This window comes from Bos indicus, chromosome 25 (assembly GCF_029378745.1).
Source record: "Bos indicus isolate NIAB-ARS_2022 breed Sahiwal x Tharparkar chromosome 25, NIAB-ARS_B.indTharparkar_mat_pri_1.0, whole genome shotgun sequence".
NCBI lineage: Eukaryota > Metazoa > Chordata > Mammalia > Artiodactyla > Bovidae > Bos > Bos indicus.
Window position 1 is genome coordinate 6,258,588 of NC_091784.1, and position 18,408 is coordinate 6,276,995.

At 46.3% G+C, this 18,408-nt stretch overlaps 1 protein-coding gene across 7 annotated transcripts in view; it reads left to right on the top strand.

Annotated features, from left to right (window-relative positions):
- The window catches only part of RBFOX1 (RNA binding fox-1 homolog 1), a 2,439,741-nt gene that overhangs the window by 999,316 nt on the left and 1,422,017 nt on the right, over nt 1-18,408 (top strand). For all 7 annotated transcript variants that reach the window (XM_070779612.1, XM_070779617.1, XM_070779611.1 and 4 more), the window contains exon 5: nt 17,888-17,950. In XM_070779612.1, coding sequence (XP_070635713.1) covers nt 17,888-17,950 — 63 coding nt within the window. The remainder of the gene's footprint in view (nt 1-17,887; nt 17,951-18,408) is intronic.

Here is an 18,408-nt window from a genome sequence, read left to right on the forward strand (position 1 = left end):
ATGAGGATGCTGCTGGTGTACAAGAGCTCAGTTCTCCTGCGTGGTGTGCTCAACATAAGCCATCGCCTATTACCCTTTTCCACCACTAACAGAGCTCAGAGTAACTCGCAGGGCTACCCGCAAGCCTCCCAGCATTATACACCACAGGTAAACAGCGGATCCCTAATGAGGCAGAAGATAATGATCAATTCAGGTGACAAATTTTTGTTTTGCCCTTAGGTTTGCAGAATAATAGGGGTGTGACAGCTGCCGGAGCTTGATAATTTTTTTTTTTTTTTTCCCAAATCAAGTTCAAGGCTGCTGCAAAGTATCTGAACTTCGCCTTTAGCTAAGTAGAGCCTGATGGGTTCAGTTAAGGTAGCACACACGTGTGATTCACCAAGACCTTTTGTTTTTTTCTTTTTTCCTGGGTTGGTAACAGTACTTATTAAAAAGTAAAGAGACCATTAGTGCTAATGTACCAAGGAAGGTTCAAGATTGACAAGCCGTCTTAGGGGAGTGTTTCCCAGAGGTTAGCCCTTGGAAAGGAAACAGATTGTGGTGCTTTCCAGTGTTTGTCAGATGTAAACACAGTCTGATGTTTGAATGTGTCCCATTGCCCTTTGGGTGTTTGTGGAAAATCTGGAATGACAGTCTGGTTTGTTTCCTGGGTGACCAGGCAGCCCCTACAAGGTAACATGGAGCTTAAGAAGCCAAAGAGTGGCACTGAGTAGGCACACGATGGAGTTGGAAGTAGCGGGTGAAAGAAAGCATGGGGACCTTTACCCACTTCCTTGTTGTCTTGGTTCTCATCTCTGGCACCACCACCCCCTTCCCCAAACTGTGTGCCCTGGTGAGGAGCCTTTACCCAGCCACAGTCTGATCTAGAAGCCTCCTGGGTGATGGCTTAGGCGGTGGGAGCTTCAAAAGGGAGGGTCACGCTGAGGACTAACAGCACAAAGAGGTAAATGCAAGTGCCTGAAGCCTTGACACCCTGGGGACTCATCTGAACGGGCTGATCCATTGTCTCTTTTTCCTTCCCAGTGTGTCTTTTTTTTTAAGGCTGTCATAAGCCAGGCTAATTATTGGGCTTCCCTGATAGCTCAGTTGGTAAAGAATCCACCTTCAATGCAGGAGACCCCAGTTCGATTCCTAGGTTGGGAAGAGTCACTGGAGAAAGGATGGGCTATGCACTCCAGTCTCCTTGGGCTTCCCTTATGGCTCAGCTGGTAAAAAATCTGCCTGCAGTGAGGGAGATCTGGGTTTGATCCCTGGGTTGAGAAGATGCCCTGGAGAAGGGAAAAGCTACCCACTCCAGTATTCTGGCCTGGAGAATTCTATGGACTGTATAGTCCATGGGCTTGCAAAGAGTTGGACATGACTCAGTGACTTTCACACAAGCTAATTAATATCATTCTTAAGTGGCTTCAGTGAACCCGGCAGATGTAAAGACTCTAAATACATTAAGGCACTCATTCCTAAAACAATTGTCTTGAGAGGAGTGGTATTATTTTGTTGTTGTTCAGTTGTGTCTGACTCTTTGTGACTCCATGGACTGCAGCATGCCAGACTTCCCTGTCCTTCACTATCTCTCAGAATTTGCTCAAACTCATGTCTGTTGAGTCAGTGATGCCATCCAGTCATCTCATCCTCTGTCATCCCCATTCTCCTCCTGCCCTCAATCTTGCCCAGCATCAGGGTCTTTTCCAGTGAGTCGGCTCTTTGCATCAAGAGGCCAAAGTATTGGAGCTTCAGCATCAATCCTTCCAATGAATATTCAGGATTGATTTCCTTTAGAATTTACTGGAGATTGAGTTGATCTCCTTGTAGTCCAAGGGACTCTCCAGAGTCTTCTCCAGCACCACAGTTTGAAAGCATCAGTTCTTTGGTGCTCAACCTTATCATCCAACTCATACATGCGTACATGACTACTGGAAAAAACACAGCTTTGACTATATGGACCTTTGTTGGCAGAGTGATATCTCCAGTTTTTAATATGCTGTCTAGATTTGTCATAGCTTTTCTTCCAAGGAGCAAACATTGTTTCATTTCATGACTGCAGCCACTGTATTGTTATGATTCTCATATTACAGATGGAGACCTTGAGGCTCAGAGAGGTTGAGTAACTTGCCTCAAGTCACAAAGCCAGCCAGTGATGAAGCACAAATAAACAGGTAAAGCAGCTTCAGAGACTGTGTTTTCCAGTAGCTCCCTGAACCTCTATTTCCATCTCTGTAACTTCCAGCCCATTCTGTACTGCATGGCCAGATGGTCTCTGAAGATGCAAGTCAGAAAATGTCATCCCCTTCCTCAGATGTCCTTCATGGATCCTTCATGGCTACCAGTTGAAGTCTCAGTTCAGTTGCTCAGTTGTGTCCGACTCTTTGTGACCCCATGGCAGCATGCCAGGCCTTCCTGTCCATCACCAACTCCTGGAGCTTGCTCAAAACATCCATTGAGTCGGTCATGCCATCCAACCAGCTCATCCTCTATCATCCCCTTCTCCTCCTGCCTTCAATCTTTCCCAGCATCAGGGTCTTTTCAAAGTTGAAGTCTAAGCTCACTTATTTACCATGGCCAAGAACCTGACCTTTGGGGGCTGATGGGTCTCAGTGAAAGGCAAAGACCCTCTGTTTATCACTCAGATGTCTTTAGTAACCAGGCTCTCTGAACTCAATTTCCTTGGCTGTAAAGCTAGCATCAGAAGCCCCTGCTTCACAGAGTTATTAGGGAGCCCCTGCCCTCTGTTAGTCCATGGGAAGCACCAGGCAGAGCTCCTGGAGGCAGGCAATAAGTATTCTTTCCATTGGTGCTGTCATTGGGTATGGCCCAGCCAGCCTCCTCCATCCGGTCTCATCTTTTCCAGGATCACTCCCCTCACCGACCTTCCCACATTCTGGCCAAGGATGGCTCAGGATCCTTCAAGATGCCATGGAGTGCCGTGCCTCCACCTGGGTAGCCATACTCTCTCTTTGCACTGCAGTATTGCCAAGCCTTCATGCTCCCCTCCTCTGACTGCAGAACAAACAAAACCTAATTATTCTCTGTGAGTCATCTCAGTTGTCGCTGTGCCCTGTCTGTTTCCCCCCACTGCCGCCCGCGGGTTCGAACACATCCCTCCACCCCTGCTCTGCGTGGAGCCTGGTTTTGCTGTTGCTCTTCCATCAGCTGTTATTAATGTGAGCTCGTTTAGAAAATGCAGCGTCCCATTCATCTCCGAATCCCGAACTGTACCTGGCCCCATGCTTTGATGGTTTTTGCAGAGCGGGAGCTCAGAAAATGCCGAATGGATTAATGAGTGGATGCACACATTCAAATGAACAAAAATAACTTCCATTCTGTTCCCTTTTAAAAACATTTACCTCCTCTGAATTGTCATTGAAAAAAATCCTTGAGGATTAGAAATAGAAACTAGAAACTTTGGGAATGATTTTTTTTTTTTTCCCTCCCCCTTTGCTTCTTTAAGTTGTAGACTTAAGATGCCTGCGTGCATGTGTGCTTGAGTTGCTTCAGTCATGTCTGACTCTTTGCAACTCCCTGCACTATAGCCCACCAGGCTCCTCTGTCCATGGGATTCTCCAGGCAAGAATACTGGAGTGGGTTGCCATTCCCTTCTCCAGGGGATTTTATGTATTTTAAATCTGAAGGAAATTCTGCTTACTTAGACTATGGCATTTCAAAGAGTTGGACACAATTGAGTGACTAACACACACGGAAGCCGTGTGAATAACCTGGAGTTTTGTATGTGTGAATGCGGTATTTTTGATGGCTGTCACATGGTCTAGAAGAATATGGACCATAGGTGGAAATTAAATGAATCTTTTTTTTTCCCCACAACTGACTGGCTAGAAGTTTGCTTTAGGATTAAGGACTATTTTCTTATTAAGTGATACAGCCCTTATTAAAGCAAGTACCTGTCTTAACAGGATCCTTTTCTAATTTTTGTGAAAGTTTTGAGCACGTTGGGTAAGTGGGAGCATTCTTTGTAGAGGGAAAGTAACTCACAATTGTTGGAAAGATTCTTCAGTGAAGAGAAGTGACAGAGAAAGTTTAGAAGAGGATCTGGAGTTTATAGTAAACGTTCTATAAATGCTCCTTCTGAGATCAAAACATGAAGCTTCACATAATCAAAGTTGCTAACATTCATCAGAGAGGGACCTGTGTGCAAGCACTTTCTTTTATTTTTTTTTTTTGCCATACCACCTGGTATGTGGGATCTTAGTGCCCTGACCAGGGATGGAAACTGTGCCCCCTGCATTGGGAGCTCAGAGTCTTCATCACTGGGCCACTAAGGAAGTCCCTGCAAGCATCTTGCAGAGTGTTTTCAGGCACTGTTTCCTTCAGTCCTTGGAGTAGTCCCCGGGTATCGGGGCTCGTCACTTGCCAGGGGACGATGCTGAGGTTCAAGGAGGTCCATAAATGTCTCAGCGTCAAACAGAGGAAAAAAACAGAACCCGAGTTCTGCTTACTTTAGGTCTTGAGTTCTTGCCATTAAATGTTATTGTCGCTCATGACAAAGCCAGAGAAACAAGTAGTTCTATCTTGAAACGTCCTATATTTCTTGTGGCAGAGTCTACCGTATTTATCACTTGCTTGAAGTCATGCTGTAAAGAAAATATCAACCCAAACAAGTCTGGATGAGGTCTCACATTAAACACATAACTTTTGACAATGACCTGATGTGGCCTTCGGAACGTTTACCAAACTTTTCGTGACTGATCTGATTTTACGGCACCCCCTTGTCCCTGCCGGGGTTGCTGAGTGCTCTATCGATCCACCTTTCTGCCGGGCTATTTTTCTTTCATTTCATTGTCTTTGTTTTTCTGGAACATTGTGCCAAATGGCTTGGTGGTGCTTTGCTGAACCATGGGGAATTTTCTTGTATCTTCTGAAATCCACTGCATTTCTTTGAGAATTAGATATTCCCTTCTGACTAGATGGGTTTTCTCTATTTTTGTTTAATTTGTGGGGTGGAGGGGGTTAGAGTTTCATACCAAGAGGTACACATGATATATTTTATCCCACTGTTGTCCTCTGTTGAGACTTAGGTACACTTTTTAAAAATTGAAGTATAGGTTTATATGTGCTAATTTCTGCTATACAGCAAAGTGATTCAGTTACATATGTATAGGCTTCAGGAAGATCCCCTGGAGGAGGGCATGGCAACCCACTCCAGTGTTTTGCCTGGAGAATCCCATGGACAGAAGAGCCTGGTGGGCTGTGGTCCATAGGGTTGCAAAGAGTTAGACACGACTGAAGTGACTGAGCATGTGCGTGCACACACACACATATACACACATACACATACACGTATCAATATATATTCTTTTTGAAGTATTTTTTCCATTATGGTTTATCACAGGATATTGAGTGGAGTTTGCTGTAGGAGCTTACTGTGTACCCATTCTATCAATATATATGCTAGTTTGCATCTTCTAATCCCAAACTCCCCATCTATCCCTCCCCACCCCTCTTTCCCCTTGGTAACCATGAGTTTGTTCTCTAAAGACTTAAAGATACTTGTATGGAGGCTTTGCTCCATACAAAGCCTCATTTTGTATGAGGGGCTCTCATTGATTTTCCTTCTCATGAGAATGCATGTGAACCAGATCATCCAGAGAAATTAAAAGAGCAGTTAAAATCATGAAGGTACAAACCCTTTGTTTTTGCAAATGAGGAAACTGAGGCTCGGAGTTAAGCATCCTAATCAAGGCCAAACAGCTAGTTAATAGCAAGAATAGGCTTAAAAATCACTACCTCTGTTAGAGACTACTTTAGGAGACAATTTTTTTTAAAGCCTATGTTTTTCAGAATACCAGATTTCAGAGTGTGGACGGGGGTGCTTTAGATGGAAGCAGTGTAGCAATGCATCTTTGAAAAGTCACTTCGGCCACTTGGAAGCAAAAATAAATAACAGTATTCTCAGCAAAAGCACTTGATGTATTTTCTATAGAGGTCTCTCCCGGACTCACGAGCGGACCCCACCACAGTGATTCTGTCGGCATCTAATGCTTATGGTTCTTATACATAAAGATAACTGCACCAAGCTTGCCTTGATAGTTTTACCATTTCCTTGAGATTACATCCTTGAGATGATGAGATCAGCTTGAATTTTCAGTGTAGCTGTGAGGCCTTTCTTAGGTTGAAATGAATTCTGATAAGCTGATTATCTCTCTGAAGAAAATATGATGTCCACATCCCTCAGCCTAGTTTCTCTCAGGTTAGTGCCATTTTTATTCAGAGACATCTACCCTGGTCTGAATTAAATAAGGTAATAAGATGCTCTGGACTCCAACACATATTAAATAGAATTTTTTTTTTTTTTAATTGAGACTTTCAGAGAAGAGGCTGGGTTTTCTTTATGGTCCATTTTCTTGCTCCATGTTGAAGTAGATGCTGGCAGCTAGCTTCCTTTTCTTTAACAGAGCAGTGAGTTATGGGCCGCCAAAATAAAGTGTTCTCAGTGGTGTAAATGAAGTGACCATCTGAGCAAATACATCACACCGTGTACTGAGGGTTTTTCCCTTGGCTTTTGCTTTGGTTTTGATTGTTTTTGTTTGGTCTCTTTCCCTGCCTTCTCCATGACATCTGGTTTCTGCTATGGTTATGGCTGTGTATTGCTGACGCATTAATCTTGGTAATAGAAATGGAAAGCTTCTTTTCACTGAGAAGGAGATTCAGAGTGAATGGTGATTGATGGCTGAGTAATATTCCATGGGATTGAAATGTATATACTATTGGCGTGTGTGTGCATGCATGTGACTGACTCACTTTGCAGTACAATAGAAAGTAACAACATTGAAAAGTAACTGTACTCCAGTAGAAATAAAGGTGATTACTGAACAAAAGCATCATGTATTTGCAGTGACATGCTTTGTACCCCAGCTCTGTAAATCCCTTTGTATCTCAGCCTCTTGTGAGCTTTCTGGTTGCTGTATCTGTTCTGCATTTCCTGTCAATGCTTGATCGTTGCAGCCCAGACCCCAGCCTACCAGGTGAAAACCTACCCCATTTGAGTCATGGGGGGATCTTTCTCCTGGTGCCCTGTGTCTGCTGGGGAGAGTTCAAAGGCTTGGGAGCAGGGGTTGTTCTCAGAGGAAGAGACTGTTACTTAGAATCACTAGGTCTGAGAGACCCCCCCCTGGTGGTGGTGGTTGTTCAGCTGCTAAGTCATGTCTGATGCACACCAGGCTCCCTGTCCTTCACTATCTCCCAGAATTTGCTCAAACTCATGTCGATTGAGTCAATGATGCCATCCAACCATCTTAGCCTCTGTCGCCCCCTTCTCCTTCTGCCCTCAGTTTTTTCTGACATCAGGGTCTTTTCCAGAGAGTCAGCTCTTCGCATCAGATGACCAACGTATTGGAGCTTCATCTTCAGCATCAGTCCTTCCACTGAATATTCAGGATTGATCTCCTTTAGGATGGACTGGTTGGATCTCCATGCAGTCCAAGGGACTCTCAAGAGTCTTCTCTAGCACTGCAGTTCTAAAGCATTGGTTCTTCAGACTCCACTAGCTTTGGGCAAAACTGAGATGCACTTTGTCCACCATAAGTGCTCCCCAAAGGTGCCCAGCCCTCAGTCTGGGTCACGCTGTTCAGGTGCCTTGCCCACGTGCAGACAGCAGCGCGGTACCTGCATGTATGTGCTGTAAATTCCTAAGAGAAGGGTCCCCGTGCCCTTCTGGGGTTCAGGCCTAGCCCTCTCCCAGTCCTCTGTCCAGGGAAAAGGAAGGTGGCGGGGAGCCAGGCTGGACACCTGCATTCCTGGGCAGGTGCCCTTCTTAGAAAAAGGGATGTGGGTACAGGAGCACAACAAAACACCCCCTTCTTCCTTACTCGTCAGACACCTTTGCTCTATAGCCTCTCTGCGCGATGGCGATGCTGACTCAGAACCACATTCTGCTGCCCATTGTGGGTCTGGCCACAGGGCCCAGAACAGACGGTCTTCTCTGCTTCTACAAGAAGAAACTGGTGATGTTTCTCACCTGAAAGGAAAGACATCTTTCCCCTCACACCACACCCAGAAAGTTTTAATTTTTTAGAGATTGCAATAATCAGGTCTCCTGTGTGTATGTCCTTTCACAGAGTTGCTATCGCCTGCTTTGAATGCAATGTCCTGTCTTGTGGACTTGGTGGGGAAAAAAATAATAATATAAATACACCTTGAATTTTCCCTACAGTTCAGCTTCCCCTGTTTCATACCCGTTCTCGCTGAAGAGTGCAGTGGAAGAAAAAGAGCCTCGTTGCCTTGCACACGCCCTGTTATCTCTGGTGGGTTCAAATACAGTTTCTCTGAAGAGGCTGTGGTATCCTTGCTCTCCCTGGCCTTGAATCTGAGAGTCTGAGGATTTCTTTGAGTACACACAGCAGCATCTTTTTGACAGACAGTGCAAATTAAAAGATCCGGTGCGGCCTGGGAGCTGGGGACCCACACATGCCCCTGGGGTTTTCATTTACAGTTAGGCAGTGCCGAGACAATTATTGCTGACAGGGAGGCAGAGGCTGGTGGCAGAGTGCGTGTGACAGGAGGCTCATGCCAGCCCATAATTGGGAGGATTACTTTTAATCAGACCATACCCTACAGCCTAAACATTAGAAATCTCCTGTAAGGCCAAGACAGGAAATTAAACACACCAACAATAAGCCTCAAAGCGGGGTGGCGGGCGGGGCGTAATATCCTTAGTCTCTTGAAGGTCCCTGGAGCTTTGGGGAGAAGTTCAGTTCCCTGGGGAGGGGGACCGGAAGCATCTTCTCACGAAGCAGCCGCTGATACTATACCTGAACCCTTGCTGGATGGGGTGTGTACAGCAAAATTAAATGCAGCAGGCAGACTAATTGATGTTTATTGCATCTAAACACTGACAAGTCAAAGATAAGCCTTGGAGCAGCAGCTACAATTGTATTTCATCAGTGAGGGCAGAGCCCCTTTCCTTCCTTAGTTTGGGAAATCTTAAAAGACACCTGGGCTTCCCAGCTGGGGCAGTGGTAGAGAATCTACCTGTCAGTGCTAAGGACACAAGAGACACAGGTTCGATCCCCGGCTTGGGAAGATTCCCTGGAGGAGGAATTGACAACCCACTCCAGTATTCTTGTCTGAGAAATCCCATGGGCAGAGGAGCCTGGCGGGCTATGGTCCATGGGGTCACAAAGAGCTGGTCACTGCTGAGCCGCTGAGCACGCAGGCACAAATGACACCTACTATGTGCCAGATGCTGTGTTGGCTGTTGAACTGCCTGGGCTCGACTGTCAGAGTCACCTGGATAATCTTACTTCTTTGGCAGCATTTTGCAAAGCACCTGTGACATCGTTTCTTGGAAGGACTGCTGTTGGCCAGGCGCGCATCGTTGTTGGGTGTCTGGCTCGATGGCCATGTATTGGCTAGCAGTGCCGGGTACTTAACAGTGTATAATCCTCACACAAACCCTCTAAGGAGCAAGATTATTCCCACCCTCCCATAGGTAAGCAAACAGAGGCTCAGAGCGATCAAGAAGTTTGCCCAGAGTTACGTATCTAAATGAATGGGAGAATTGATTTTGAACCCGAGTCAGTGTCCCAAATGACCCTCGTGCCATCACTCATGAATAAGGAGAAGTGTGGCCTAGAGTTGTAAAGTGCTGAGGATCCAGTGAAAGAGACAGATAAAGGCACCGATGTCGGCAAGTGATGAGTACTCAGAGGGATACTGAGAGCGGGAAGTGGGAGTTTGGCAAGGTCTGTGCTGTGCTTGGCAAGGGTTCCCTGAGGATGTAAAGACTAGGTCTCTGTTCCCAGGCAGATGAAGAGAGAACAGACTTCTTGGCAAGGGAACCCGCCAGGGTGAAGGCATAGTGAGGAGGGCTTGGGGGTGGGGGAGTTATTTATTTATTTTTAAATATATATTTGTTTATTTGGCTGTGCTGGGTCTAGCTGCAGCATGCAGGATCTGTAGTTGCAGTATGTGGGATCTAGTTCCCTGACCAGGGATTGAACTCAGGCCCCCTGCATTGGGAGTGTGGAGTCTTGACCACTGGACCATCAGGGAAGTCCCTGGAATCCATTTTGGTTTAGAACTATTGGCTGTTGGATTTTGTTCTGGTTCAGCACGAGTGTGAGCGCTAAGTTGCTTTAGTTGTGTCTGACTCTTTGTGACCCCATGGACTGCAGCACGCCAGGCTTCCCTGTCCTTCACCACCTCCCAGAGTTTGCTCAAACTCATGTCCATTGAGTCGGTGATGCCATCCAACCATCTCATCCTCTGCCACCTGCTTTTCCTCCTGCCTTCAATCTTTCCTAGCATCAGGGTCTTTTCTAATGAATTGGCTCTTTGCATCAAGTAGCCAAAGTAGTGAAGCTTCAGCAACCATCCTTCCAGTGAATGTTCAGGACTGATCTCCTTTAGGATTGACTGGTTGGATCTCCTTGCAGTCCAAGGGACTCTCAAGAGTCTTCTCCAACACCACCAGCATCAATTCTTTGGCGCTCAGCTTTCTTTATAGTCCAACTCTCACATCCATGCATGACTACTGGAAAAACCATAGCTTTGACTATTCGGACCCTTTTTGGGAAGGTAGTGTCTCTACTTTTTAATATGCTGTCTAGATAGGGACGACTGAGCAGCTGGGGAAGAATGAGTGCAGTCACCATCATCAATGTGATAAAGATATAGCTTCTGTATCTGAAGGCAGGGCTGGTGGAGAAGTCGCCAGCTGGGGGAGATGCCACCCTTTGTGACACATGACTCTTCTGTTGGCAAGTAACAGAGATGCGGTCAAAGTAGCTCAGAAAATGGGGACATGCAGTACCCAGCACAGGAGTGAGTCTCAGCCCTGAGACGGGAGGTGTGGTCAGTACCAGGAGGGTCAAGTAGGTCCTGAACTGCTAGGTCATCTGGCCACGAGGCAGCCCCTACTGTCTCCCAGAACCCTCCAGCCTCTCCTGTTTTCCTCTCTGCTCTGTTCTTCCTGCTCCGGGGCTTGGTGGCTTCTGTTCTTATTGGGTTCGTGGTAGAGAACAGTGACCCCACAGTACACGAGTTCTCGGTTCTAGGAGTCGGCGGAAGCTTAGCAGGGCAGTCTAGATTCCTGGGAGGAAAGGAACTTGGATCAGGTGAGGTTTCATCCCGTCAGAGCCCTCATGGAATCAGAGTCGGTCCATCAGACCTGATTTCTGGACTGAGCTAGGCGGAGGTGGGTGGGGAGAGAGGAAGCTCTTAGAGAAGATGGTCACCCTAAGTGTGTCTGGAGTTAGCTACTGGGTGGGGAAGCCTGTCTTCCTCCCTCTCTCCTTTCCTTCCTCTCTTCCTCCCTTCTCTCCCCTCTCCACCCCTATGCCTCCTCCCTGCCATCCTTCCTTCAGCAAGAGCTTTTCACGTGCCATCCGTGCCCACTGCAGGGTGGTCAGACCTGGAGTTAGACAGGTGAGCAGACAGACACAGTGACAGTCCCTGTCCTCATGGAGCCTGCTTGCCCAGTGACACAGGCCGCCTTGAATGAGAAGAGCATTTTCCTCTCACTGTGAAATGACAGCTGGGAGATGCGCTTTGAAGAAAGGATAATGGACTCGTGAGACTGTGGGGCAGGGCCTTCCATGAGGATATAACAATGAGAGTTAATTGGGTGTTAAGAGCATCCCAGGTCAAAGACACAGCATCCCTGTGGCTGGTGGGGAGTAAGGCGTGACCCAGAACTGGTCGGTCGCTGGGGTTGGTACCCGAGGGGGTCTGGAGGGAGGGTGTGCCTGCTCACTGAGAAGCAGACAAGGCTGGGCCTGTGGCCAGGAGCCCACTGTGCAGGCCATCAGACCATGTGTCCCGGGTGTGGGTTTGGTCAGCAATGGAAAAGGCAGCCATCCATACAGGGTTTAAATCATCAAGTAACATGGGCATATCCATAGCTTTTCAACACGCCTCTGCCTGCTCCCTGGGGGGCTGAGAGGGGCAAATGTGGAGACAGGAGATCCTAGGAGCCCATCGTGGTTGCCCATGTGCAGGAATCTATGGAGCAGGGGTTGGCTGACTCAGCGGAAGTAGAAGTGATGCCGTAGCCAGCCCTGTTGAGAGAGTCTGAGTTAGACTTAAACTCCACAGTGCCTGCCCAGGGGTCATCAACTCCAGCGTCTTGGAAGTAATTGGTTCGCTGTTCTGTGCATCCATTTGGATGAGCACAGAGGTGACCGTGGCTAATGCACGGAGTGAGCAGCTCTGCCTGACTTTGTTCCGACGCCCTTTCCCTTTCCTTCCCTCTCAGCTCTTTAACTGGGGCATCATCTCAGGGCCGTGAAAATTCCATCCAACTTCACCAGGATCCAAGATTCTCCCCTTTCTGTCATTTGCAAGAGTAATTGCAAACTCAAGACAGCTTTAGTTTTGTTTTATTTTAAATGGCATCACTGCTTTGGAACTCTTAGGTCTTTAGATATTCCCTGCTGCCTGGTGCCATTGCTAATGACCGTTTCTATTCTCACCTTGTAACAATGGTTCTCAGCCTTCGTTTTTATAAAACAATCCACCTAAAGGATTTGTCAGATTCTTATTAGTGTCAAGGGTGGGGGAGTATAAAATTCGTTTCAACTGCAGGTTGGATTAAAAGCAGATATAAAAATGTGGGCATGAAGCTGACACGGATGTGAAATTAACCTTATCCCCCTGCATGCCAAGTAGGGGAGTGCCATAGGTAGCCATGATGCTCAGAGAAGACTTCTTTCTGGAGTTGAGTTCAGTGCCCTCACTTGGGGTTTAGCACCTTGGGTCAATGAGGCAGGGCTTCCTGGACTTTCCCAGCGTGGTGAGCAGCTGGGGAGAGGTTGGGCATTGTGCCAGGGAGCAGGGCTACTGGGCTGGATAAAACACTGTCCTTGAGGACTTCCTTGGTAGGTCAGTGGTAGAAAAAATCCACCTGCCAATGCAGATGACACAGGTTCGATTCCTGATCCAGGAAGATCCCACATGCTGCGGTGCAACTAAGTGTGTGCACCACAGCTACTGAGCCCGAGCTCCAGAGCCCCGTAGCTGCAACTGCTGAAGCCTCTGCACCCTAGAACCTGTGCTTCTCAGCAAGAGAAGCCACCCCAGTGAGAAGCTCACAGACCACAATGAGAGACTAGCCCCCCACTCACTCAATTCAATTCAGTTCAGTTGCTCAGTTGTGTCTGAGTCTTTGTGACCCCATGGACCACAGCATGCCAGGCCTCCCTGTCCATCACCAACTCCCGGAGTTTACTCAAACTCATGTCCATTGAGTCAGTGATGCCACCCAACCATCTCATCCTCTGTCATCCCCTTCTCTCCCTGCCTTCAATCTTTCCCAGCATCAGGGTCTTTTCAAATGAGTCAGCTCTTTGCATCAGGTGGCCCAAGTATTGGAGTTTCAGCTTCAACATCAGTCATTCCAATGAACATTCAGGACTGATCTCCTTTAGGATGGACTGGTTGGATCTCCTTGAAGTCCAAGGGACTCTCAGGAGTCTTCTCCAACATCACAGTTCAAAAGCATCAATTCTTCGGCGCTCAGCTTTCTGAGCTCAGCCCACTCACTGCAACTAGAGAAAAGGCCAAACACAAGGAAGGCCTAACACAGCCAAAAACATATAATTAATTAATTGTTGTCATTGCTGCTGTTTTTCAGTTGCTAAGTCATGTCCTGCTCTTTGCAACCCCGTGGTCTGCAACATGCCGGGCTTCCCTGTCCTTCACTATCTCCTGGATTTTGCTCAAACTCATGTCTGTCGAGTCGGTGATACCATCTAACGATTTCATCCTTTGCCACCCCCTTCTCCTCCTGGCCTCAATCTTTCCCAGCTTCAGGGTCTTTTTCAGTGAGTCAGCTCTTTGCATCTGGTGGCCAAAGTATTGGAGCTTCAGCTTCAGCATCAGTCCCTGCAATGGATATTCAGGGTTGACTTCTTTTAGGACTGATTGGTTTGATCTCCTTGCAGTCCAAGGGTCTCTCAAGAGTCTTCTCTGGCACCACAGTAGAAAGCATCAATTCTTCAGCCCTCAGCCTTCTTTATTAATTCATTATTATTATTTTTTTTAAAGAAATCTTTATAAACATTGTGCTCACCCTCCAGGAGTTCACAACCTGGACAGCCCAAGGCTACACTACAGGGGTTAGAAAGAGTGTGTGATTCTTGTTCAGATGAGGGATATGCAAAAGGCTGTGGGACCCTAGGGGAAAAAATCAGTCCAGTTGGATGGGTCAGTCAGTCATGGCTACAGAGAGAAGCTTCCATTTATGTGGACTTTGAAGAGTGAGTTCAAGAAAGACCAGGTGATGACCAGCTCTGGAAGGAAGATGTGGTCAAAGTGTTAGAGGCAGGTAGTGCCTCGTGTCTTTCCAAGTATTTCAGTTTCACTGGACCATAGGATGTGCAAGGGAGTGTCTTAGGGGGAAGGGTCCCCAACCTCCAGGATCTAATGCCTGGTGATCTGAGGTGGAGCTGATGTAATAATAATAAAGTGTACAGTAAATGTAATGCTCTCAAATCATCCAGAAACCATCCCCCGACCCAGGTCCATGGAAAAATTGTCTTCTAAGAAATGGGTCCCTGTGCCAAAAAGGTTGGGGATGGGTGCCTTAGGTGAGGGAGGAGGAGACTGGAGAGGAGGCAGGGCAGGCTTTAAGAAGATTGACCTGACCGAAGGACCTGTGATCAGTATATCTGTGGATTTATAATCAGTCTGTCTAGGATCTACTGGTGCTACTATTTCTATTATTAGGAGACAGATACTTCTCCAGCCTAGGCATGCTATGAATTTATAGAAGTTCACCGATAGCTTTGACTGTTTGTTTCCTCGGTCCTTACTCTTCTTTCCACCTCTTTGGGTTGTGTTCTTCTGATCATTGAGATCTCAGCCCTGTTGTCACTTCCTTGGCACTGCCTTCACCGGCATCCCTGACAAGATCTGTCTTCCCTGCTAGACTGTGGGCCCCAGAATGACAGTGCTTGGCTTTAAAAAAGGCTTAATGAATAATAACAGAATTTTTAATAGCACCGATTTTGTGCCAGGCACAATGCTAAATGCCTTGCAAATGTTAACTTTGATTACTAACCTCTATCCATTGAGGTATACACTATGTTGATTCCCATTTCTCTGAGACAAAGAAAGGTTAAACGACTTATCTGTGGTCACAAAGCTAGTAGGCAGTGGTGACATGCAGGGATGGATAGATGGATGGATGGACTGAATGGAGGAAAGAAGGATGGAAGGGTAGTTGGATGGATGGGGAAGGGAGGATCGGGAATGTGGGTGGGTGCATGGATGGAAGGAAGGAAGGAATGAGGATTGAATGAAGGAAAGAAGGATGGAAGGATGTGTTACTGAAGCAAACTTCAGTCTACTCTCCCACTCACAGCAAAGCCAGTCTTCTGACACGGGGCTGTGCTGAAGGAAAGTGCAGCATCCACTGTGGGCACCAGACAAGGGGTCCAGAGCAGCTAATGCTCAAAAAACCCAAACTCCCCTTGTGGGTTTCAGGAAAGAGTTTTAAAGGGTAAGGTGAGGCAAAGAAGTCTCAGGGTGTGTGATCAGCTCATGCACACACCCTGATTGATGGTGAGGTTATCAGGGCTGTGTCACTGGGGTTAACATTATCAATTCTCAGGCTCCAGCTGGTCTGGGTTGCATACTCATGATCATCGTGTAGTTAAGTTTGTCCATTTGGTGGGGGTCTTAATATCTGTAAAACAACTTAGGAATGGGCATTAGATACAATTATCTAGGTACTTCAGTGGAGAAGGAAATGGCAACCCACTCCAGTATTCTTGCCTAGAGAATCCCGTGGACAGAGGAGCCTGGTGGGCTGCTGTCCATAGGGTTGAACAGAGTCGGACACAACTGAAGCAGCTTAGCATGCATGCATGCATTGGAGAAGGAAATGGAACCCACTCCAATATTCTTGCCTGGAGAATCCCATGGACAGAGGAGCCTGGTGGGCTGCCGTCTATGGGGTCGCACAAAGTCAGACACAACTGAAGCGACTTAGCAGCAGCAGGTACTTCAGGGAGGAACTAAAGATTCTGTGACTGCTTTATGATTAATTTACTATTTAAATTGCTTATATTCTCCTGGCCCTTTTCAACCTTGGTCTCACCATGTTTATATCATTTCAATCATCATTTCTTTTTAATGGAATATCTTTTTCCAGCCCTTCACTTTCAGTCTGTATGCGCCAGTCCAGGTTCGATGCAGGATACAGGAAGCTTGGGGCTGGTGCACTGGGATGACCCAGAAGGATGGTATAGGGAGGGAGGTGGGAGGGGGGTTCAGGATTGGGAACACGTGTACACCCGTGGTGGATTCATGTTGATGTATGGCAAAACCAATACAATATTGTGAAGTAATTCGCCTCTAATTAAAATAAATAGATTACAAAAAAAAATCATCAATTCTTAAGCCAAGTTTTTATGACTCAGGGGAGACTTGGAAGACCAAAGCTTTTCTACAAATGAACAACAGGCAGTGAACATGGTGGGTGTCTGTCCTTGGAGATTCCATGGAGTCCCGTTGAGCCCATGGATAAGCACTGTTCCCACCATCCTCACCCTTCGCAGCTGTCCGTACCATTAGAATTCTTCAGACACTGGTCTCTCTCTTTCCAATATTTCGGAGCCTCTCGATATTATCAGATGTTCTGATTTATCAACATCAGTGGACTCGCTAAATGTGAAGTTAAAAAAATGATTCATCATATTTACAAAGGGGAAGCATATACTTTAAATATATGTTTGTAAATAATGTGTATCATTGAGCTCTGAAATGTGTGAATTGCATTGAGTCTGGGTATAAGTTATAGAACTACTTTGTAGGAGTAGTTGAAAGAGCATTGGGTCAGGCTTCTAGGACACTGCAAACCAGTTCCAGCTCTGCTACTTAAGTTTCTTCCAGAGAGGAGTCAGCTCAGGGCCAACTCTCTTTTGTATCCGTGTGTGCGTGCTAAGTCACTTCAGCTGTATCTGACTCGTTGTAGCCTGCCAGGCTCCTCTGTCCATGGGATTCTCCAGGCAAGAATACTGGAGTGGGTCGCCATGACCTACTCCAGGGCAATCTTCCTGCCCCAGGGATCAAACCCATGTCTCTTGGGTCCCCTGCTTTGGCAGGTGGGTTCTTTACCAGTAGTCCCACCTGAGAAGCCCCCTCTTTGATATAAGGCTCCATATACGTCTTTCAGATCTATTAGTAAATCTTGATTTTTCTGGCTGAAGATGACCTTTCCCCCAACTCACTGAATTATATGATATTATAATGGCCATTTTCAGTTCAAGTGATATTTGGTTTATTTAAATATTAATGAAAATGAATCTTGCTCCTTCTGATTGGGTGATGATAGCTGTGTTTATAAAATGTATTATTTATGGGACACCTTATATCAGTTTTCTTCATTGTAAAATGAAGTCACTTGGAACCTTTGCTGTCACGGAATTGAGCATTACAGAATCTTTGAGTTCTAAGATTGAAAAGAAATTTAATGTTGGTTTCATCCTGCCTACTCCAATGCAGGAAATTCCACAATAAGAGCATTAAAAGATCAGCCTCCCATCTTTCCTTGAAGACATCCTGTGACAAAGAGTTCACTGTGGAGGTTAGGAGCATAGCAGAATGGTTCTAAATTTGTTACCCAGTTTCCCAAGTTCAAATCCAGGTTCCACTACCAATATGCATACTTTGTATGACTGAGCTGTCTGAGCCTTGGTTTCCTCTTCTGAAACAGAGAGACTGGGAATGCCTTCCTGATTGGAGTGTGAAGGCCTTCAATGAAAATAATATTTGAAGCTTTGGTCTTTATCCTTTTCATCTTCATCACCATTATCATTGTTAGGTTTTACCTATTTTATCGGTTAACCAGATATTAGTATGACCAAGACAGATGCAGACACAATTCAGGAATACGTTCCTAGGTACTAAAGTCTTCGTTTCTCTTTTTCCCTAGGAAACTGCTCGGAGAACTCATGCAAGTGGAACTTACAGCTTCCCTGAGCAGACTCAGCATTCAGTAAGTGCAGCTGCTTTTGAGCGGTCATTACATAACTCCATCCATGGCTTTGATTGTGTTTGTGATGAAAAGCTCTCTTCTGCGGGCCTGGGGTTCCCACAAACACTTTGTTGCCTGCTCCTGTCTTTCTTTTTTTGCGCCACTACATTGGGTTCAGAGGTGAGAAGAGGCTTTTCTGGGTAGTATCTTGAAAAAGAACATAAGGAATGTCAGAGAAGAGTAAGAAGGGTGTGATGGGTTAAACCTACCATTACTGCCGGGGGGTTAAATTAAATGTGCTTTTTTTTCTTTTTGTTCCCTGAGTTTTTCTCAATGCCCCTGTCCCAGTCACTGGAACCCTGCAAAGTCAAAAGAAATGGCAGGAAGCAGACACGTTAGTGAGACCATATATTTCTTGAGGCATTTCAGAGCAGAGCAGTTCTTTTTGCTCTTTCTGAGCCAGAATGCATTCCTCCTAT